This window comes from Hydra viridissima, unplaced genomic scaffold (genome assembly GCF_058129835.1).
Source record: "Hydra viridissima isolate aposymbiotic clone 2 unplaced genomic scaffold, HvirCarnegie_v1 scaffold_15, whole genome shotgun sequence".
Classification (NCBI taxonomy): Eukaryota; Metazoa; Cnidaria; class Hydrozoa; order Anthoathecata; family Hydridae; genus Hydra; species Hydra viridissima.
In genome coordinates this window covers 2957690-2981753 of record NW_028324314.1, presented here as the reverse complement: position 1 = coordinate 2981753, position 24064 = coordinate 2957690, and the positions used below count along the sequence as shown (strand labels likewise).

The 24064-nt window shown below is 30.8% G+C and overlaps 3 protein-coding genes and 1 pseudogene across 6 annotated transcripts in view; 2 read left to right on the top strand and 2 right to left on the bottom strand.

Annotated features, from left to right (window-relative positions):
• The window catches only part of LOC149878196 (uncharacterized), a 44409-nt gene extending 36459 nt beyond the window's left edge, over positions 1-7950 (bottom strand). For 2 of the 3 annotated variants that reach the window (XM_090072809.1, XM_090072810.1), the window contains exons 1-4: positions 7464-7950; positions 5471-5725; positions 3081-4271; positions 2727-2753 (exon numbers count right to left, since the gene is read on the bottom strand). In XM_090072809.1, the coding sequence (XP_089928935.1) occupies positions 2727-2753; positions 3081-4271; positions 5471-5725; positions 7464-7905 (1915 nt within the window). In that variant the 5' untranslated portion in view covers positions 7906-7950. Of the gene's footprint in view, positions 1-660; positions 2754-3080; positions 4272-5470; positions 5726-7463 lie in introns of those variants that run through there. The other variant, XM_090072811.1, reaches the window with a different exon arrangement.
• A 3921-nt stretch (positions 7951-11871) lies between these two features.
• On the top strand, positions 11872-12773 carry LOC145187054 (uncharacterized). Its single transcript, XM_090073004.1, has 3 exons — positions 11872-12108; positions 12212-12319; positions 12504-12773. Exons 1-3 carry the CDS (start codon positions 11973-11975, stop codon positions 12629-12631), a joined length of 372 nt encoding a protein of 123 aa, XP_089929130.1. The 5' UTR covers positions 11872-11972; the 3' UTR covers positions 12632-12773.
• On the top strand, positions 12773-15110 carry LOC145192300 (zinc finger MYM-type protein 1-like). The gene has a single exon (XM_090073003.1). The coding sequence runs from the start codon at positions 12773-12775 to the stop codon at positions 15056-15058; it is 2286 nt and encodes a 761-aa protein (XP_089929129.1). The 3' UTR covers positions 15059-15110.
• Positions 15111-18724: 3614 nt separating this feature from the next.
• Positions 18725-22612, bottom strand: LOC145199347 (uncharacterized; annotated as a pseudogene). Its single transcript, XR_016447516.1, has 5 exons — positions 22400-22612; positions 22163-22277; positions 19298-22063; positions 19052-19188; positions 18725-18866 (listed from the first exon to the last, which is right to left on the bottom strand). The product of XR_016447516.1 is annotated as an uncharacterized LOC145199347 (transcript).
• Positions 22613-24064: the final 1452 nt, after the last annotated feature.

The window sequence follows — 24064 nt, the reverse complement described above, 5'->3', positions numbered from 1 at the left end:
TTGGTGGTATTTTGATAGAAGGAAGGTCTATTCAATCAACTTTTCAATTTTCCACGATGTTCAAACTTAAAAAAAATCTTTCCATTTTCTTGAAATGCTGCAAGCATGGAATACACTTTACTTTTTGTCACTTAGGCTTAAATGTTTTTAGCTAAAAGTAAATGTCATTGTTATTCATGAAACTAGGGAGCATGGGTGCCCTTCACTCCCAAATCATTCTCAAAAATTAATTGTAAATCACTTTTCACATAAGTCTTCAGATAAGACTGATTTTTAAGGTCCCAGTACCTTAAAAATCAGACTTTGATTTGTGTGCCGGGATGTTGTGGTCTTTCGGGTTATTCCAAAGGAGACTTGGAATGATGAGGTAAGCTGAAAAAGATTTGAAAATAAAAATCTTCTCAAACGTTAAGTGTGAGCATTCACATTTGCAGAGACATTAGATGTTAGGAAAATCAATTACTTTAAAATCAGTAAAAGTTGTCATTTTTTTTCTCCTGAAATCTTTTTGACGAATTTGGTTTAACAAACCAAAATCATAATTTTATAGATCTACTTGAAGCCTGTAAACATTTCCTCAGCTCAAATTAAATTTCACAGCTTCTACAATATTGGTCTGGCTTTATAAGTTTTAAATCAATATTCTTGCGTTTGCTTCTCTTTCTTTTTTCTTTTTTGCATCATCTGTTGTGATTTTTTTGCATTATCTGTCGTTATTTTTTTGCATTAAATAATAACAAACAACTCCAAATCTCTTTTGTAACTTTGGCCAATAGTAAAGATATTAAAAATGGCTGGAAAGCTTAAGCACTAAAAATCCCTGATGATCGACATGCTATAAAGGCAATTGTTATAAACTATGCAAACTCAATGAAATTAAAAATTACTCACGAGATTCAGTAAAAAAAATTAAACGAAGAAAGATTTTTAATTTCTCTTAATGAGTGGACCTCAGGTGGAACTAGAAGATACTTGTATCTTAATGTATTTTGTTCAGATAATAGTCAATATAATCTGGGAATGATTAGAATAAATGGTTCATTGCCTTCAGAAAGAGCAGCAGTTATTGTTACTAACAAAGTGAAAGAATTCGGATTGAATTTGACCATTGATATCTTCGGATGTGTTACTGATGGTGCCTCAGTTATTAAGAAAATAGGACGAGAAATGGGGATTATTCACCAACTTTGCGATTGTCATGGAATTCATTTTGCAGTATGTGATATTCTTTATAAGAAAAAAAGTTCAGCAATCGAAACAACTTAAGAAGAACTAATCAATCATGAGGATGATGAAAATGAAGAAGCTGGATCTGATCCTGATGATGATAATGACAATGAAGAATGCTGGAATGAAGAAAATAATAGTTTTGTTGATGAGGGAACCCAGTTTAATGAGGAATATGGTATTTTTATATCAAAGGTTCGTAAAACAGTCAAGATGTTTAGAAAATCGCCAGTTAAAAATGATATGCTTCAAAACATTTGTAAAGCTGATTTAGGAAAAGAGCTTAAGCTTATTCTGGATATTAAAACAAGATGGAATTCTCTAATCAGCATGTTAAAACGATTCTTGGAATTAAAAAGTGCTATTGGAAAAGCTCTGGTGGATATATCCAGAACTGATTTGATTTTAAAAGAAGAAGAAATAAAACAGATATCTGATATTGTTCAGGCTCTTCCTATTGTAGAGCTAAGTGTTATAGCATTGTGAAATAGAGACTGTAATCTGATCAAATTTAAAAAAATTATTTTGTTTTTACTAAAAATTCTTAAAGCGCAAAATACTAATATAGGTCAAAATTTATTTACTGTTGTTTCTGAGAGAGTTAATGAAATAAGAAATTGTAATATTGCTGGTTTACTTTGCTATTTAGATAATCCGGGTGACTATAAGTCAGATTCAGAATCGCCAGGTAATCTTTTAAAGTACCTAAACAAAAATGAAATTGCTAAAACAGCAAGAGAAATATATGTACGCTTATTTCTACATGAGGATAACCAAAGGAATAGTGAATTAGAAGTAGCATCTGAGTTTAAATCCACTTCAAAATATGGAACCAATGAGAAAAAAAACTAAAGCTGAATAACTAGCAGAAATTCTATCACCTACAACTTCATCAGTACGAAGAGCTAAAGGGCTTGTAATTCATCCCCTCAAGAAATTGTGAGTTGTATTAAACGTGAAATGGCAGTACTAGAAAGCACTGGAAAAAGGCCATGATCTTTAGAAAAGATTTACAATGCCATGCTAAGCCTTCCCCCGTCTTCTATAGAAGCAGAAAGAAGTTACAGTGCTGCTGGTTTGTTTATTACTAAGTTACGAACGAAGTTTAAATGATGATACTATTAATAACTTATGTTTTTTAAGATCATATCTGACGAAAAAAGAGAAATAAAGCCTTTATGAGTAGCAATATACTTTTTGGAACTCGTAAAAATTCATTTTTAAAAGTTAATCGAATATTAATCAATTAATAGATTAACTTAGCTAAAATTATTCGTTAATCGATTAATTCAAAATACCGAGTAATTTACCACCCTTATCTCAGAGTTAATCTAAAGATGAAACGCACAAAATTGAGTCATAAAATCTTATATCGAACCTCACAATGGTTGTAATTATTCGTTGGAATCAAAAGCAATTCTACTTTTCACAAAAATACAGTTTTACCTTAAAGTTAGGATTTTATAACGGGCAAAAAGATAAATGTAAAAGTTGCATACCGAAAAGCGCCATCTTTGGAAGAGATTCTAAAAATATCATGCCAAAAGGTAAACATAAAAAAATTTACTTTAATCTTACTGTAACACAAACTTAATAAATGTTACAAAAATAGTAATATTTAGTAATAGTAAGATAGCAAGAAAGAATGAAGATATTAAAAAAAGATAAACAGTATAAAGTAAGGAAACCAAAATATTAATCTTTTGTGTTCGTTTATCTTTTATTTTGCTTTAAAAAGGTCTACAGTTCGCTGAAGTTTCTTACCACCAAATTTCATCACTCAGCAAAACCATCATAAAAGATTTGAACTTCTAAGAAATTTTTAGCCGATCATTAAACAATTACAAACTTACCACAAATCATGTAAAGCAACTGATTCTTTTTTTCTTCATTTGAACCCGTTGTTTTGGATTGAAAATAGTCTCCAATACCTCCTTTAACGTTATCTTTTAAATTCATTATTCCACAGATCATTGATACGCAAACGCGTAAGTCTTTGTTGCCTATAACTTCCTTAGGACTTAAATGAATGTATGCATGAATAGAAGCACAAAAGTTAAAAAAGGAGTGGTTGGCAAGCTGATTACCAAAGAATGTTTCAAATTGTTTATAATCAACTTCATTAAAACTTTTCAACTTTTGTAATTCAGAATTGTAAAAACTAGCTCTGCCTAGATTCAAATCACGAAAAGCTTGGTCACAAACTTCTGATAAAAACTGTTTCACAACTTCTACTGGTTTATTAACATGAGTTTGCAAAAAGTATAAAAAAATGTCACTGTAAAATTCGGTCATGCTGTTAAAAGAATATTTGCCGTCCATTGAAGAAGCACTAGTAACTTCACATATTCTTTTTAAACAAAATGGTACAGTTGATAAGGCTTTAACAAAGTGAGACGCTCTAATAAAATCGTCTATCGTTTCCTTTCGATTACTTATCGTGTTATTTTCGACATATTTTTTTATCTCATCATCATTAAGACCTGTTACATGAAATGATGCTATGTGCGTGGATTCTTTTTCTTGTTTAAGTATAGCATTAATTTTATCTTTATACAATTTTATAGCTCTAAATTTACCGGCAACAATACATTTGTAGTTCGGACTTCTCAACGTTTCTGCTACTGCATTGATAAAATGGGATTCGTTTGAATAATCATTCAATCCATCGATTATAAACAACTTTGAAAAGTTTGAAAAGTTGTTCCATTCTTTTGAAATTTTGGTGTATATTTTTTTAGCTTGTTCATCTAAACTCATCTCATGGCACCAATTTAGTTGGTTAAACTCTAAATAAAACACCAAATTAATATCGCTCCATAAAGAATCATTGGCCCAATCTAAGAGACACATATTAAGAAAAGATGTTTTTCCAATACCAGTTGCGCCAGAAATCAAGAGAAGTTTAGTTTTCATATGAAATTCTTTACCAAAATCCACATAATAAGATTTTTCTGTATTAAAAATGGTTAGTCTTAAAAACCGATTTTGCATTGTCTGCTTGTAGTTTTTATGGTAAAACTTCTTGAGTACTACGCGCTTATCTGAAAGAAAAAATACTTGAAAAATCAGTAAAATTTGATTGACTTAAAAAGTTTATTCTGGAAATAAAGCATATATACATAGATCAATCCACTCATACACATCAACATGGTGCAGACATTTTTACATACTTGGAAACATAGATACATAGGTACATAGATACATAGATACATAGATACATAGATACATAGATACATAGATACATAGATACATAGATACATAGATACATAGATACATAGATACATAGATACATAGATACATAGATACATAGATACAAAGATACATACATAGATACATAGATACATAGATACATAGATACATAGATACATAGATACACAGATACATAGATACATAGATACATAGATACATACATAGATACATACATACATACATACATACATACATACATACATACATACATACATACATACATACATACATACATACATACATACAACATACATACATACATACATACATACATACATACATACATACATACATACATACATACATACATACATACATACATACATACATACATACATACATACATACAACATACATACATACATACATACATACATACATACATACATACATACATACATACATACATACATACATACATACATACATACATACATACATACATACATACATACATACATACATACATACAACATACATACATACATACATACATACATACATACATACATACATACATACATACATACATACATACATACATACATACATACATACATACATACATACATACATACATACAACTTTTTTGAGATAATGTTTACCTTAAAGTTATGACCGAAAAACTATAAAAATGTCTAGGAAGCAGCAGCTATTTATGGAAGAAGTTTATGAGGATCGCAGAATACTGTTTCCTTTTTATTTTAGAAAACTATTTTTGAGCTGTAAACATCTTTTTTTATAATGAAGTTGCATATTTGCTGAGTCGGTACATAAGAGAAAGAGCTTAAAGAGTTAAGCTTGTCGTACAGCACGTGGAGAAACAAAGATTGATAAAATGCTGAACATTTATCCATTTTCAACTTCTCAAAAATTAATGCATTACTTTTGGATGAGTTCTAATGGATTGCTAATATTTGACTTCTCTGATTGGTTATTTCAAATTGAAAATAAAAATACATGCACAAAAAATGACAAATTGAAACCTTACCAAGACCTAATTTATCAATGACATCGTTTCTTTCCAAATATCTCAGCGATTTTTCAATTAAATCCATATAGTCATATGGATGAACCTGGTAGAGTTTATCAAGAAAACCGCTCATTTTACTTTTATAATCATCCAAATCATTTTCAAGGGAATCAATGATAGGGCTAACATCACAAAAGCCTGTGCAACGTGCAAATACTTTCCAATCTAACGAAATATCTTCTTCTAGTATTCCCCTTATTATCTCACGTATATCTAAATCAAGATATAACTTATAAAACATATATATGTATATATATAATTAAAGTATAAAAGAAAACGCAAAGTTAAAAATATGTGACCTGAGTTTCTTTGGCACTATTTTAACCATTTGGATTATAACAAGTTTTTAAAAATTTATGCAAAGGTTTTATTTTCTTATATGAAATTTGTTTTATAAATTAAAAATAAATTTTAAAATAGGTGTTTTCCATTCGTAATATAAAGCAGGGAACTAGTTAGCCAATTCTTCGCATAAATTATGAGTAAATAGGTCGTTTAGCAAAGTATAGCAAATAACTTCACGTATCACATAAATGATATATCATAAAATTACATAAATGCAAGAAAATAAGCATAGCATAATGAATTTATCTGCCGGAATGCTAAGGCCAAAATACAAAAACTTAACTTATAAACATACCAAAAACATTATAAGATTTCAGCTAGAGTTATCTAAAAATTATGCTCAACCATAAATAACCCAATTCCCCACGATTCAAATAAAGTTGTAAGAAATTAGTTGTCTGAAAATTTTCGGAGAGATTTCTTTAAATTTTTAAATACCCACCTGCCGCATTGGTTTAGATTAGAAGTTGGCTGGTCAATACGACATGTCCTTGGTTGAAAGAATCTGTAGTGACAGTAGCCATGTGAGGCCCGAAATAGGTGGCCGTGCTGTAATAGTTTAAGTCACTACCAGTTGATTGGTTTGAGAAGGAAATAAAGCCTTTGTATGATTATTGTAAATATGTCATGAAGTACTTTGGAGACTACATAAATGGAAATAACACTCTTATGTTATTGCTATGTAATGAAATCCTAAGATTACGTAACTTCAGTTTATTTTTAAGTAAACTGTTATAACTGTCTTTTTAATCTTCAATTATATCAATCTTTGAAATACTTTTAAGTACAAGAGTGAGTGAAAGCAATATAAAGATTTTGAGTATCCACCCTTGTTAAAAATGAGAAAGTACACACTAAAAAGGTTCTCAAACAAATAATTGCTTTGTTTTTCACGGAATTAAAAAAAGAACAAAAGCAAGAAAAACTAATGAGATCGCCTAGAGACAACTGATAGCCACAGATTCACTCGAAATCTATCCGTAAAATAAATCTGCATAAGCAATGAGCAATGCTACGTTATTGCTAAATTGTTCATCTTAAAAAAATACTAAACTAAAATTTTACAGCCATTAAAAACTAAATACATTAATTGATCACAACAACACAACAACAACAAAGAAATCCTTTTTTAAATGAGAAAAAAAAGAATCTATGTTGGAAATATTGGACATATTAATGGTGTATATACTGGACATATTAATAAAGTAATAGAATTGATGAAAGCCGAAATGATAGCAGCCACTTTCTTAAAACTGAAACTAAAGTTATATTAAAATTAGATTAAATTTTTTTTAAGTGGAAGGAACCATCTCCCTGAATCTCTTATCCTCTCTGAACGATTGGAGAAAAAATTTGACCGAATGAATGAAAACTCTAAATGTGGTTGGTTTACACCAAAGTGAGCTTTAAAAAGCGAGTTTAGTCATACTCAACTCCAACCTTGTTTTCGAGCCGGTTGATAATTTATAAATCATCCCCCTATCGCAGTGAAACTCTATATGCGAGTTAAGAACAAGTTACGTCAACTCGTGATAAACTAAAAATACAAATTGCTTTCTTAGAAAGAATTCAAACTCAATTATTCTGTGATCCTAACAAAACTTACCTTTCAGGCGGCTTCTTGAAAATCCTTTTCCAATACGTCTCTCTATTGCCGTCATTATTTTAGTCATGTTTTTTTCTTTATCTTCAAACAATTTATAACATATCTCCCCTGCTATGTATAAACGCAATTCGGAACCTTGGGCAGGGAAGTAATTTTCCACCTGTATGGGCATGATTTTTTTCTTGTTGTTATGAGCAAGTCTGTATTCCGCTTTACAATAATGTGAGTTCTCATACTTTTCTGAAATCAGGAATAAAATAATTTCGGAGTTCGCAATAGCGTTTGATGTTTCCACTGCTATGTTGCTCTGTAAAACATTTTCATCCATCCAAACTGCATAACCATTAGCAGTCAGAACCTTGTACAAGTCATCTGCGTAACTTTTACCTGTTTCCCAATGATAGGTCACCGCTACGTCCCATTTTTCATTTATGATAGCCATTTTGAATAAACAGCAATCATAACCATATGTTAATTATACCAATCTATGTAAATAAAGTAAACTAAAGTTTTCTTATTTCAGTAGCATAAACATTATATATATAATTGATGTTTTTTGTGTTAAAAAAATAGCTAAACAATAAATTTTGCTGTTTCATCTTTAAACTCTCAATCTGCGTTTCCAAAATGTGTTTTGGATATTTAACAAAACAGTATTATCAGAGAAATGTGAACTTTAGAAATGAATGCATTTGAAAAAGAATTTTAAATGAGGATTGAACTGTATGAAACTAATTTAGTTAGAATGAAAGGTACTTAAAGCAGCCGTGGTAAATATTTAGCATTATATTGATCATTTTTAGGTGCAGATAGGCTTTTATAGCATAAATAAAACAATAAGCCGGCACTGCAACTTGATTTATGTCCAGCAGAAAAAGTTAATGCATGCATCACTGAAATTGCGATGACGTACCTAGTTTTGGCTCAATGCAAGCCAGTGATACTTACTGCGTTCCTTGATGGTTGCACAGTTGCTCTAGCATAAGATATTTACACCGCATAACAATTTGAAGCAGCACCACAAATAAAAAAAAAACACTTAAGTTCGCCTAAATTAGATACGCTTTAATATCATTACTTGATTTTTTTCTGTTAAAATAAATTTCAACTGCCAATTAAGATTCCATTTACACAACTCACTTTAAACCTATATTTAAGCCGTTAGATAGTAAAAGCTTGCGTTTCAGTGATTTCTTATAATGAAGGACATATATCTCAGTCCTTTCGCCAATGAATGAAATGAAACTTATAATTTAACTTTTATTCAATTTATAAAATATAGAAACTTGATCTCTTGTGCCCCAATTACAACTAAAAATAGTTTGCTAGAGAAAACCATCGAAAAAGTGATGAAAATTCAGAAAAGCTCTCTTCTTATATCTGTTAATGGCTGTAAATTAACTTTGTTCAAAATAAACTTCGTTATTGTAATCATGATTCTTATTTCAGTACTATTCTAATGCCACTTATTAAAATACCGTATTCAAAATATTTTCTGAAAACTCAATATTGAACCAGCAAATATCATGGTATCAAATCTAAACTGATGATATTGACACAAATAACTGCACAAAGATAGGAAACAAACATTAGGATTTAAAAGGAAAATCCTTTAATTAAGTTGAAATGGAGGTTTGAGCAGAATGCATTCATTTTAAACAATGCAAAAAATAATCTACTTTAAATGAGTAAATCACTAATACTTGCCATCTTGAGTAAAGTAACGGTTAGTTTTGTTTAAAAAAAGGAAAACATTGCCAGCCAGGACTTTTTTTATAAAGACTTACTTTTTTGTTTATTATAAGCGCGAAAGTTCTTTCGAGTGTAATCAGACAGACAAGGTATAAAACTTGTTACTCTAGCAAAATGTATGATTCCTTCTTTCAAATTTTAGTTTTCCAACGGAATTCACGACTATTTTTCCATTAAACATTCTTATTATTATAAGAGAAGAAAAGTAATTCAAAAAACAAACCTTCGCAATATAATAATAACGGAATTCGGATTTATTCATGCACAAAGTTCTTAATAAATATGTATGGCAACGACAATATTCTTTTTAGACTCAAAAAATCCTACGCGTATATTAAAACGTACGTAACGAGCGATGCGCACAGAAACCCAAAAATGTTAGTTGTCAAACAAAGTATAGCATACTTTGTTTGACAACTAACATTTTTGGGTTTACCTGAGCCCTGAAGTAGAAAAACAATATACAACCTGAGCCCTGAAGTAGAAAAAACAAGATTCGGAAAATCTCTGCAGCCAAATAACATGAGATAGATGATAAGTAACCTATTCGCAACAAGTTAGCCTCAGCATTAAACCTGAACTTTGCTTGAGCTCGACGCCGCATTGTTCCACGTGATTTTTTGTAGCGCCCATCTGCGGATCTAAAAAGTCGAGTGTGTGGTTAACGGTGCCATGTAAATATGCAGGAGCTCAGAATTCATCATAAACACACAAAATTATTCAAAGACAAAAATACCGAGAAGTATCTAGTTATATATGATCGGAATCAATCTACAGCTATTCACGAAAGTTTAAACGATTGCAGAATTTTTATCAAGTATGTTTGGTTTTTGTTTAATAAAGAAAAACTGTAAAATGATATCGACTTAATTTTTTTTATTTATTAAAGAAAAAGTAATTAGCTTTAAAATGAATATGAACATGTTATAAAAATTTTAATATTTAGTTAGAAAAAAGCAATTACAAAAAATCTTATAGGAAAAATAAGAAGCACAAAAGTTTAAACGAATTGCAACATTCGAACAAAAAATGAAAAAAAAAGCGAAATTAATATTTGAAGTGTCCTCCTTTGTTTTTATAGCAAAGATAAACTCATTTATGCATTGATTCAACTAATTTCATGCACATCACGCGAGGTACCTTCAGCCAGTACTCATTCAAAAGTTGCTTTAAATGCTGAGTTGATTGAATTTCATGGTATGTCAGTTGATTGTCGATCCAAGACCAAATATTTTCGATTGGGTTGAGATCTGGTGATCTAGGGCACCAGGGCATCACATTGAACTTTTTTTTCAAAAAATATTCTTTGATTGAGTGTGCTGTATGAGCTGAAGCCCCGTCTTGTTGAAAGATGAATTGCTTGCTTCTGCCATACAAGTATCTGATTGATGGAACTAAACACGTTTCCAATGTGTTCTTGTAGGTGTATTGATTAATTCGGCCTTCATACAGCTGACAGAAGCCTATACCTTTGTGAGAAAAACATCCCAAGATGCCAACCGAACCTCCACCGCCTTGTCGACGATGTTGCAAAAACCTGTCTGAATATTTCTCAGTTGCAAATCTTTTGATATAGATTCTTCCCTTGCGGTTTACAACTTGAAAGTTAGCTTCATCACTCCAAATAACTTTTGCCCACTGCTCTACAGACCAGTCCAGCTTTTCTTTGGACCACACTCGTCGTTTACGTTTATCCGTGATTGAAAGAATAGGTTTTTTAGCAGCTATGTACGTTCCAATACCTTTGTCCGACAATGTTCACGAGCTCTCTGCTAACTTTTGGATTATTTTTTGACTCATTGAAGATTTGTGCTAGCTTTTTGTAGCTGAGTCTCGGGTTTTCTCTGCTCATTCTGAATATACCATTTTTGTCACGGTTGCTGAGTTTGGATGGTCTCCCAGTACGCGGCATGTCGGAGACGTCCTTGGTAAGTTCCCAGGTTTTGATGGTTTTTCTAACCCAATATTCAGAAATGTTAAGTATTTTGCCTATTTGAACGTTTGTGTGATTTTTTGTCCTCGCCATACCAATAACTTGCCATTTGATGTCACTAGAAACTGATTTTCGACCCATTTGCACGCAATTGAAATTAATTTGAAATTCACAATATTTTATGTTGATTTTTAATGAATTAAAAGCTGCCTGATGATGTTATGATGAATTTTTTGATTGAAAAACTAGTCAATTATTTGCTAATTAATTGATAAATTCGCTGCGAGAAAAAATTTCGCAGCGGATTTATCAATTAATTAGCAAATAATTGATCCTAAATAAAATCGTTTAAACTTTTGTGAAACCTCTTAATTTGTATCACCTACCTTTTAATGAAATTTCTGAGTAAACGGTAATGAGTCAAAACCTACTTTTTTTTATTCTATTAACAAATAACCTATTTACCAATTTGGAAAAATAATTATTTTGATATCTATTTCCGTTAGATTGTTATTCAAGAAAAACCGAAGATTAGATTTGAAAATTCTGCAATCGTTTAAACTTTCGTGAATAGCTGTATTACATGAATTATTTAATATTTACGTGTGTGACAATATTTCAGTATTTTCATGATTTTATTTTATTGATATCAATGCACTAATACCGACATCAATAAAATAGAAACAAAGTCAATCTTTTGGTCCCTGAGCTTTATAATTTACTTAATAATTTTTAATTAACACCAGTAGTTTATATATTTTATCGTCAAATCACTACTATAATTAGCAGTTATATTATGTATAACCATTGAATAACAAAGATCTATGTTATCTCGAGATAACTCTATACTTAGGTTATATGTTATTTTACAAGAGTCACTTGCAGAAACCAATCTTTTAACGAACTCTGAAATGGAAGTAACATGTTCAAATATAAATGGTGCAGCTCAGAACTATACAAGTAAATTTTTACGAGTCTATATGATAAAAGGTTGATTTTAAATGAGTTTTGATTGTTTTGATGTTGATTTTCTAGGTTTTTTAACTTTATCATTTATCTTTAGTTATGCAGAATTTAAAACCAAAAAATCCAATTGATTTTAAACTTTTGTGGAAAAAAGTCATTAATCAACAAATTGCATTTAACAAAATAGATCGAGAAAAGTTAAAAGGTAATTTTCATTTTTTGAATAATTATTGACATATTATTTTTATTATCTAGTTATAGTGTTATTCAGTAGTGTTCCGAGAATGCAAAAAGTTGTTTGACTGTTTGTATATTATTTCATATATATGCATATTATTTGTATATGAAATATTACTATTTAACTATAAACTTTTGTTTTTAATTTCTAGTTGAAGTTAAAAAAAGAAGCCAACAAGTTAATGAAAAACAAATTATTGATGATGTGGAGACAAAAAAACACCCATGGATATCTTTTATTGGACAATTACAAGCCGTAAGTCAAGAATTTGAACAATAAAATGAAATTTTAAACAATGTTAAGAATTCAAAGTTTCCAAACCCTGTACTCTTTTTGATCAATAGTATAGAATACATATCAAGTATTAGAAATGGTATTTGTGATTACATAAGTTACGCCACAAAAGCATTAGATGACTTAATGATTGGAAATGAACATGACAACATTAGTGCAAAAGATAGTTTTGTGGAACATGATCCAGGTAAACGTATTCACAATTTAACAATGTTACAACGACAATTTTTAATATCATTAGGACCCCATCAACCTAGACTGGCCAGATATCCTAGAGACAAGAACATTCCAGTAAATAAACAACAACACTTTACTCCTATATGGTTTAATGAATTTCCTATGCTGGAGTATAGCATTGTAGCTGATTCTGTATTTTGTTTTGTCTGTTCATTATTTTCTCAAATAAATGAAAACAATGTTTGGGTTAATATTGGTGTAAGGCAATGGCAGAAAATGAAAAGCAGAGGAAAATTAAAAAAGGGAAAATTGAGTCAACATTTTTCATCTGTATCTCATAAAAGAGCTATGTTAGATTATTGTGCATTTACTAGCCAATCAAGTGGTGTGGATTTTATTTTTAATAAGTCTGCTCGAGAACTGGCAATACGTGAAAACTATGAACAAGAGTTTAATAGAAAAGCTGTCGGAATTTTGATTGATGTGGCCCGCACTTTAGGAAGGCAAGGGTTGGCTTTTCGCAGCCACAAAGAAAAAGAAAATGAGTCTCAAGATGGCAACTTTTATCAAATAGTTCTTTTACTTTCTAGACACAATGCAATCATAAAAAGATGGCTTAGTGATAAAAATATGCGTACTCACCATGTTACATATCTTGGATGTCAATCCCAAAATGAATTTATAGATCTTCTTGCCGCAGAAACTCGAAAAACTATAATTCAAGAAGTTTCCAAATCAGAACTATTTTCTGTTATGGCTGATACCACACCAGATATATCTAACAAAGATCAATTGGCTGTATGTATAAGATATATTAATTCAAACGGCAAAGCTAATGAACGATTGCTTGATGTTATTGAATCAACTACAAAAACTGGATTTGAAATTGCTAAATATATTTATGACTGTCTAGTAAGACATAAAATTAACACTGATAATGTAGCGTTTCAATCGTATGATTTTGCTAGCAATATGAGCGGACATATTAAAGGAGCTCAGCATTGCTTTACTGAATTTGTCAGCCACGCTGTTCCATATATACCATGTCAAGCACATCGATTAAATACCTTTCTTGAGCATAGTTGTGATGCAAGTCCTGTAATTGGAGAATTTATAAATGTACTTGAAAATATTTATGTATTTTTTTCATCCAGTACAAAAAGGTTCAAAGATTTAACAGACCGTATGATAGAAATTGAAGGAAGTTTACAGTTAAGAAATCTATCGAAAACAAGATGGACTGCTCGAGCAGAAAGTATAAAATCTGTGTGGACATCGCTAAATCCAATTGTTGATACATTAAAAGACATAACAACTTCAGATAAATTTAACAGTTTAACAAAAACTAAAGCTCTTGGATTAAAAAAAAAGATATTAAGTTTTGATTTCTTTGTATCGTTAATGTTCATGAAAAACATCATGTACAAACTTAAATATTTAACCGAACATTTAGAAACAAAAGAATTGAATATATGTGATGCAATAGTACTAATAAAAAGTACTGTTTCTTCCTTAACAAATATAAGATCAGATTCTGATAATATGAATAACTTAATTGAAAGCTCAAAAAAATCTGCTCAATTGTATGGAGTTGATCCAGATGCAGATTATAAACGATATCACAGTGTTAGAAGCATGCCAAAAAAAATTGATGATAATTCTGATAATTCTGCAAACATTGATTTGTTAACATTTTATCGAAAACAATTTAATCAAGTTTTAGATACTCTTTTAAGTTTGTTAAATCAAAATCTTAAAGTTTTCATTGAGAAACTCAAGCCAATTTTTAGTATCTTACATATTCCGCTAAAGTTTACAGCTGCTTCACCAGAAAATTTAGAAAAAGCATTTTCACTTTTTCCTCCTAAGAGTCAAGCTGGCTATTTATTAGACTTTGATGCAGTTGCAGCTGAATGGGAGATATTATGTCATCAATGTACAAGTTTAGCAACAATAATGGAAGAAATTGAGAAATCTCACAAGTTGAAGAATTTATTACCTTGGGCAAATCAGTTATGTCGCCTAGCTTTCACAGCTCCAATATCTACAGCATCAAATGAACGTACGTTTAGTAAATTAAAGTTGGTTAAAAATAGTTTGCGCTCTACTATGACTACTGAAAGATTAAGTTCACTAATGATGTTAAGTTGTGAAAAAGATATTACTGACAAAATTGATATTGACTGTGTTGTTAAGAAATGGTCTTCCGCTAAGCAAAGAAGAATAAAAGTTTGAAAAAATCAAACTCTAGATCTTTAATTTTTTATATTATTATATGAATATTATAATGTAATTTTAATTTTCTTTCGAAAAGTCTTTTAAATGTTATTAGGTACCCTAATAATATTTAAATAACTGGTAACCTAAATTTAGCCTGGTAAGTTAACTTTTTTTTGAAAACTAAATTTTTTGCACTTAACCCAAAACGGTTAGTCGACGAGTGTACATTTTGCTGCAAAATTCAAATTTTAAAATACAGCTATTCACGAAAGTTTAAACGATTGCAGAATTTTCAAATCTAATCTTCGGTTTTTCTTGAATAACAATCTAACGGAAATAGATATCAAAATAATTATTTTTCCAAATTGGTAAATAGGTTATTTGTTAATAGAATAAAAAAAAGTAGGTTTTGACTCATTACCGTTTACTCAGAAATTTCATTAAAAGGTAGGTGATACAAATTAAGAGGTTTCACAAAAGTTTAAACGATTTTATTTAGGATCAATTATTTGCTAATTAATTGATAAATCCGCTGCGAAATTTTTTCTCGCAGCGAATTTATCAATTAATTAGCAAATAATTGACTAGTTTTTCAATCAAAAAATTCATCATAACATCATCAGGCAGCTTTTAATTCATTAAAAATCAACATAAAATATTGTGAATTTCAAATTAATTTCAATTGCGTGCAAATGGGTCGAAAATCAGTTTCTAGTGACATCAAATGGCAAGTTATTGGTATGGCGAGGACAAAAAATCACACAAACGTTCAAATAGGCAAAATACTTAACATTTCTGAATATTGGGTTAGAAAAACCATCAAAACCTGGGAACTTACCAAGGACGTCTCCGACATGCCGCGTACTGGGAGACCATCCAAACTCAGCAACCGTGACAAAAATGGTATATTCAGAATGAGCAGAGAAAACCCGAGACTCAGCTACAAAAAGCTAGCACAAATCTTCAATGAGTCAAAAAATAATCCAAAAGTTAGCAGAGAGCTCGTGAACATTGTCGGACAAAGGTATTGGAACGTACATAGCTGCTAAAAAACCTATTCTTTCAATCACGGATAAACGTAAACGACGAGTGTGGTCCAAAGAAAAGCTGGACTGGTCTGTAGAGCAGTGGGCAAAAGTTATTTGGAGTGATGAAGCTAACTTTCAAGTTGTAAACCGCAAGGGAAGAATCTATATCAAAAGATTTGCAACTGAGAAATATTCAGACAGGTTTTTGCAACATCGTCGACAAGGCGGTGGAGGTTCGGTTGGCATCTTGGGATGTTTTTCTCACAAAGGTATAGGCTTCTGTCAGCTGTATGAAGGCCGAATTAATCAATACACCTACAAGAACACATTGGAAACGTGTTTAGTTCCATCAATCAGATACTTGTATGGCAGAAGCAAGCAATTCATCTTTCAACAAGACGGGGCTTCAGCTCATACAGCACACTCAATCAAAGAATATTTTTTGAAAAAAAAGTTCAATGTGATGCCCTGGTGCCCTAGATCACCAGATCTCAACCCAATCGAAAATATTTGGTCTTGGATCGACAATCAACTGACATACCATGAAATTCAATCAACTCAGCATTTAAAGCAACTTTTGAATGAGTACTGGCTGAAGGTACCTCGCGTGATGTGCATGAAATTAGTTGAATCAATGCATAAATGAGTTTATCTTTGCTATAAAAACAAAGGAGGACACTTCAAATATTAATTTCGCTTTTTTTTTCATTTTTTGTTCGAATGTTGCAATTCGTTTAAACTTTTGTGCTTCTTATTTTTCCTATAAGATTTTTTGTAATTGCTTTTTTCTAACTAAATATTAAAATTTTTATAACATGTTCATATTCATTTTAAAGCTAATTACTTTTTCTTTAATAAATAAAAAAAATTAAGTCGATATCATTTTACAGTTTTTCTTTATTAAACAAAAACCAAACATACTTGATAAAAATTCTGCAATCGTTAAAACTTTCGTGAATAGCTGTATTTAGTCGACTAGAATGATTCGCTAGTGAGATTTTATCCGCCTATTGTCTTAATGTATCGTTCCAAAAAAATGTGCTCATGAATAATGGATACAGAGAAAAAATAAATTCTCAAAATGTCACGTGACGGATTTTTGAGTCGGTATTTTTAACATACTTCACCCCCTCTCGTATTTTTCCTAGAATCGCCCCTGAGTCAAATAAAAAGATATTCTTAACATTAAAGTAAGAACCAGGCTAAGATTAATAGGTGTGATTATAATTTAACGCAATAGAATACAAACATTGTTCCATTATTCGAAATCTTCAATAAAGTAATAATAAAAAAACCAGATTGTTAATACTTTTGAAAAAATACAACCGCAACATATGATAATTACTCAAGATGGCACAAATTAGCGATTTGTTGTTTGTTCTGGTACTTTTATCTTCAAAATAGAATGCATTACGTTAATTTTGAGACCTATGTATTAATACAATTCTTACACAGCATAAAATTCTAAAATTACGCAGCATAAATTTAATAATATGACCATCCCAATTTAGCAAATGAAAAACTGCTTATTTTTTACCGCGTTCATTTTAGGAATTAAATTTAATTAAAAGACCAATCTAACAACATATCGGAGTGGAGCCTTGAAGCTTAGAAGGGCAGTTTTCACCAACACTGGTTATGTAATCTACGGCATAAATTGGATTGTAAGTCATATAAACTGTACTTCTTTAGGTGATTCCTTCTTGGACTTTTAAATTTTCAAGAATTAAAAATTTTAGATTCTTAAGAGCCACTTTCTGATAAAATCAGGCAAAAGTACTGTCGGCTCAAAAGTGATATCCTTAAATCGCGCTCAATTTAATATACAGTAATGCTGATAGGGTAAAAAAGAAGCCTGTTAATTTTTTTTTTTAAATATTTCTAGATCCTGAGTTATGGTCGGTCAAACTTTTGCCCTTTTAATACTTGGAAAGTCACTTTTGGGGTTTTATGATTTTTAAACTAAGATTAAAAGCAATGAGACCACTGCACCCTAAGTTTCTTTTCATATTATGGAAGTATAGGTAGAACTTTAAAAAAAAAAATCAAAAAACTTGAGGACAACCCTTCCTTTGTCTAAAAATCATAAGCTGAAATCACACATTTTTGAATTTGGGGCCTACTTTAAATACATTTATCTCGGAGCGTAAAAAGTGCCCGCGACTTATCTTATTCTTTTTTGAAAGAGTATCTCATTTTAATTTGAATGGTCTAAAGAAACTGAGAGGATATTGTTTACAAAAAAACTTATGAGTCCTCAAACTGTCAAAAAATGTTTCAACTAGCGTTCAAATATCAGCCATTATGGGAAATGGGAAAGGTCCCAAGATTGAAGATACAGATTTTCTATTACTCCTTATTACAATTTTTTTAATACAAAAAAAAAACTTAGGGGGTAATATTGCATTGTTAAAATAACTCCACCACAAAAAGTGGAATTTTTTATATATTTAAAAAAAAAAAAACCGAATGTTGCAGCGGAATTAATCAATATATTATATGACGTCCTTATCTTATTATGTCATTGTTTGCGTAATAAATCAGTTTTACATATCCTTATCCTTATGTCTTTGATCATAATGCATTGTTGCTTGAAATGCCTTTTGGGCTTTTTCAAATTGATCATCCATAAGCTTATAGTCTCCAGACTGTTTTAACGGTAATGGTGGTCGAATTCCACAAATGATTTCACTGTCTTTGTACTTTTTAACATCAGGAAAAGCTGGCCACTTAAAAAGGTGCTTGACTGCAGAAGCATACTTCATACAGCTCACCATGTAACTATCACTGAGAACCTAATATGAGTAATGATTTTTCTAATTTGAAAAATAGTTTGAAAAATCTGATTCTCATTTGACAAAAGTAAAACTTCATTGAAATTTTAGTGACACAATCAATATGATCAAATAATGTTTAAAAAAAGATGTTTTTATTTGAATGAAAAACATTTTTTTTTAAACATTGAATGAAAATGAAGTACCTCATTTATAATCCCAGGATACCAATTGCCCATATATATAACAACAATCCAATCGTTTTCATGCCATGCACCAGATAAATCAATGGCAATGCTCATAAATTCCTTTTCAAATTCTTCATTTGCTAATTCTTCTTGATCTACAGAAAGAAAAATATAAATATTTATACAAACACTTGTACAAATATTTATAATTACAAAAGTAATATTAAGATATATATTAATGAGAGTAGATATAAAAATTATTACCTTGATCTGCTATCTCTTCTTCTTCTTCTTCGTTATCCGCATTAGTACTACCAACATCAATTGGTTCATTTAATCTTTTGTCTTTTTTTAGCCTGCTCCAACGTGAAAATAGTGATCTTATTTTCTGAGTTGTTACGTATTCTGAGACTTGAAGCTCTTTTCTTATCAAAAGGTGCACCTGCTCTGGGCTAAACTTTTTTCCAGATACTTCACCTTCCATAAAGATTTTATATAATATATCTTTTTGTCTCATACTATACCGGAAGGTACTGCGTGTAGGTAAAGCCCAACCTTTAACATATTTGCTAATGTCAGAACATGCTTCTTCAAATACCTCCTGTTGTGAGTTTGGTTTATAACTATGTAAGTTTGACTGAACTTGCATCTTCATCATAAAACTCTGTCTCACGTTATCCATTCCTGATTTTAAAGTGCTAATAATGTGTTTTCCCGACATCATGTGTTCTTCTAGTTCTTCTGATGTATGGAATGATCCATTACAAATTGGCTCAGAGCAAAAGTGAAACAAATTTAGTTATCTATCTTCGCGAAACTTTTCCTTCATATTGTTTTTAAAAACTCTTATTTTCTTGTCAGTATCACTATATGGGTGTGTTAAAAACATTTGCAGATCAAAATTGACATTAGAATATTCTTGTTTAACTCCATCGCCAACTACATAGTATCGCCACATTGTCATATAGTTATGAAAGAACTCAAACGAATGATACTGACTTATTGTAGCTATTTTTGTTCCACTCAACTTGCTTTTGCCCTTTATAGCGGCAACACCAACAGCAGAATTTTTCAGCCCATGTCCGTAATGTAAAGCAGTATAAATGTCCTCTGCATACATTAAATCGTTACCAGCATCAACAAAGCTACGAATCAATGACTTTGCTCCGGCAGCTTCTCTGTCGCACTGATCCTTGCCACGACAAGGTTCGTTATAATCGTAGCGCTTAAGCTGTATTTGGTTATTTTTGCACAACATAAAAAGAGCTTCCATTATAAAGTTGCCATGGTACGATGAAGAATTGTCAGATTTTGCAAAGAGTTTATTAATACCAGCATGGTCATGCTTAAACTTCGGAAGAACTAATCGGGCAATTGATAGTGTTTCCGATAAACCTTGCTCACACCTAAAAAGAGCTGGAAAATACACCTTTTTGTGTAAAATGATGTTTTTCTTAGTGAAGAAAATGTCTACATGCAGTGACTTCCCCTTTTTTCCAAAATATTCTTTTTGACCTTCTCTGAATTTGGATGGTAGAACTTTTTGGCAATAGTCTTTCAACCAAAATCCAGTTTCTTCATCAAGACTTTCAAAAGCAAAAACTTTGGCTTTTTTCTGTTGACAATCACGCATTAAATGTTTTTTATATTCAATGATATCTTTTTCAGCAATTTCAATATCATAAATAGTATCCTCGTCGGCTGAATTATTTGATGCTAATCTTTTTATCTCAACTAAGGATTTGTTTAAATTTTCACACTCATAACAAATCTTATCATTAGGTGCCATTGAAATCTATTGCAATTGCTTGTCGGTTAAATCACTCAAAGCAAATATTGGGCAGTGGGAGATAGAATTAGGGTAGGTCGCACTGCAGTTAAACTGGAAATTAGTTTTGTAATATCGTTTGCTGCGTTCAAATAAATTACTCAGCTCTCTATTCTTGTACTTCAAAGATAAATTTTGCAACATAGACAAACCATTCATAGCTGCAGCAGTAATATCATCCAGTCCCGCTAAACATTTTTGTTGAGATGGTTTAACAGCATGAAGTATTCGCCACAAACTGCTTTCCGATAAAGGAGAGTAGTTCTCACTTCTGCAAACTTCATTATAAAATGCAATTGTATGACTCATTTTAGCTGTCAAAACTGCACGAGATATTTTATATACATCATCTGAGTCAAATTTAATTTTTGTGACTCCATATGCAATATCTTGAAGAAGGCTGCTATTAAATATGAAATCGAGAAAATGTTCAGCTTTTTTCTGGTCTAGTCGATTTCGCGTAATTTCTTTTTCGACAGGAATAGTTATACCTATGTTAGCATTCTTCATTTTTCGTGCCTGGTCTATCTTGTATTTGGAGCACCCAAAAACTTTCATAAGTAACTTCTTAGTAAATTTTTCATGTTCAATTAAACACAGAACAATATGTTTACCCATAGAGTCACTTTCTTCATAAATTTTAACAAATTTTTTTAGATCATCAGGTACTGTATCATTGTCTGAAGTTTCCAAAGATCTATTTAAAACAATTGAGACAAAGTCTTCACTCTGATCTGGGGCAACAGCTTCAGCGAACCTCTTTGCAAGCTGTACCTTGGCTCTTTCAAATTTTCTTCGTAAATTATTTTTGGTTCCATTGCTGAGATCAGCTATCTTTTTATTCTTTATCTGAAACTGAAAAGGGCTGATGTGGAGTGCTTCTGATAGGTTGTTACCAGTAGATGTAGCATCTTCAACCTTTTCTCCAGAAAGTAAAATTTCTTTAGGCTCAAAATCAAAATCAGTTGTGTCTTCAACTAACTCTTCGTTAGTGGCAGTACTTGTTTTAGTTTGAATAAGAATGCGCTCTGATTTAAGCTGATTGTGACAAAACACGGAACCTACAGGAACATTTTTGTTGTAATATTTTGAAACATTTGTTGACATATTTATTGAAACACTTCTTACAGCTGGTGATTTTTTACCAATACTTAGTTCATGCATTGGATGACAGCATCTTCTTGGAGGAACCCAGCCAATACCTTTAATTTTAACAAAAATCAAAATTTGAAATATTTATTTTAAAGGTTTAGTAATTAAATTTTGTTGTTGTTGAAATACGGTTGTAAACAAATTCTTACCAAAGTTAAATCTATGGTAAGGACATATATAGTCGTTATCAGAAAGTGATATGCACCCTCGGTTTTCTATAAGAGACTTTTCTGTCCATTCTGTCTCTTGGTGCGCCTTTAAAACCTAAAAGCATAAAACCTAGATATTATACAATGTAAACTGAGGGAATTAAACAACAACTGTTTTACACTACTATATGATGCTAACGGGTTTTTTTTTTTACAACTGCTAAGAGCATTTCTTACTTTAATTTTTACAAAGTGCGCTTTGATATCCAAATTTAGATCTTGTATCTTGAATAACTTTTTTTCATTGAAACGAGGATATGGTCCACACTTGAAATCATTAACTTTGCAAACATTTTCAACAACAACCTCTTGCTCTGACATATTTTTTGCAACTAAGTGTTTTTTTTTAAAGTACATTTAGCATAAAGTGCTCATTCTCTGTTCTGAATAATTCAGAAGTAAATGCTCAATAAACCATACTGAATAACTGTAAATTAGGAAATAATGCCTAACAATAATTTATTATGTTCAATAAACATCAAGTTAAAAATGTTTACTGGAAAAAAAAATTTTTCAAGTCTGCAATTGTATAAATGAAAAAAAAAAAAAAAATCAGATTTAGCATCATTTGACGTAAAGTTATTTCAACAATGTAATATTACCCCCTAAGTTTTTTTTTTTGTATTAAAAAAATTGTAATAAGGAGTAATAGAAAATCTATACATTCAATCTTGGGACCTTTCCCATTTCCCATAATGGCTAATTTTTAAACTCTGGTTGAAACATTTTTTGACAGTTTGAGGACTCATAAGTTTTTTGTAAACAATATCCTCTCAGTTTCTTTAGACCATTCAAATAACAATGAGATACTCTTTCAAAAAAGAATAAGATAAGTCGCGGGCACTTTTTACGCTCCGAGATAAATGTATTTAAAGTAGGCCCCAAATTCAAAAATGTGTGATTTCAGCTTATGATTTTTAGACAAAGGAAGGGTTGTCCTCAAGTTTTTTGATTTTTTTTTTTAAAGTTCTACCTATACTTCCATAATATGAAAAGAAACTTAGGGTGCAGTGGTCTCATTGCTTTTAATCTTAGTTTAAAAATCATAAGACCCCAAAAGTGACTTTCCAAGTATTAAAAGGGCAAAAGTTTGACCAACCATAACTCAGGATCTAGAAATATTTAAAAAAAAAAAATTAACAGGAAGCTTTTTAATATTACAAACAACGCAATATGTAAAATTGAGGATGATTGAAAGATATCACTTTTGAGCATTGCCTGATTTTCTCAGAAAATGGCTCTTAAGGTCACAAATCACTCGCACTAAATTGTTTTCGTATGAAAGAAAAGATATTTTATGATAGGCAATTCCAACATTTCGAAAACATGGTTTATATTTCTTCGATCACTATTTGAGCGTTCGACAATTCTGAAACAGATATGATGCTAACGAGAAATACAGAAAACCAAAGACTCATCTGCTATTGTTGAGTTCAAACATGACAAGCATGCATTAAATCATTAATATGATTCAGAAAACATTTTCTCACTTTACAACTATCTTTTAAAAAAACTAAATTTGTAATTTAATCCAGTTTAAGCTACTAGCAGTTTTTCCATGTCAACTGTTAGTCTGACAATGACTACTTAGACAAACGGATACGGAAATTCTCACTCGCATTCAAAACAAATGACAAACACATTAAAGTCGCATCAAAATAATTTTTATCCCTAGCTTCGGGTTCAAATCTTTTTCCACAAAAGTTTTGCGCTTCGCACATTCCTTGCAATTATATTTTGCAAATACTTTTGCCATTCTTTCAAACGCTTCGAATTGATCACGTGTTTCATGAAAGTGTTTTGTGAGACTGACTTACACTTTTAAGATAGTGCACAACACTG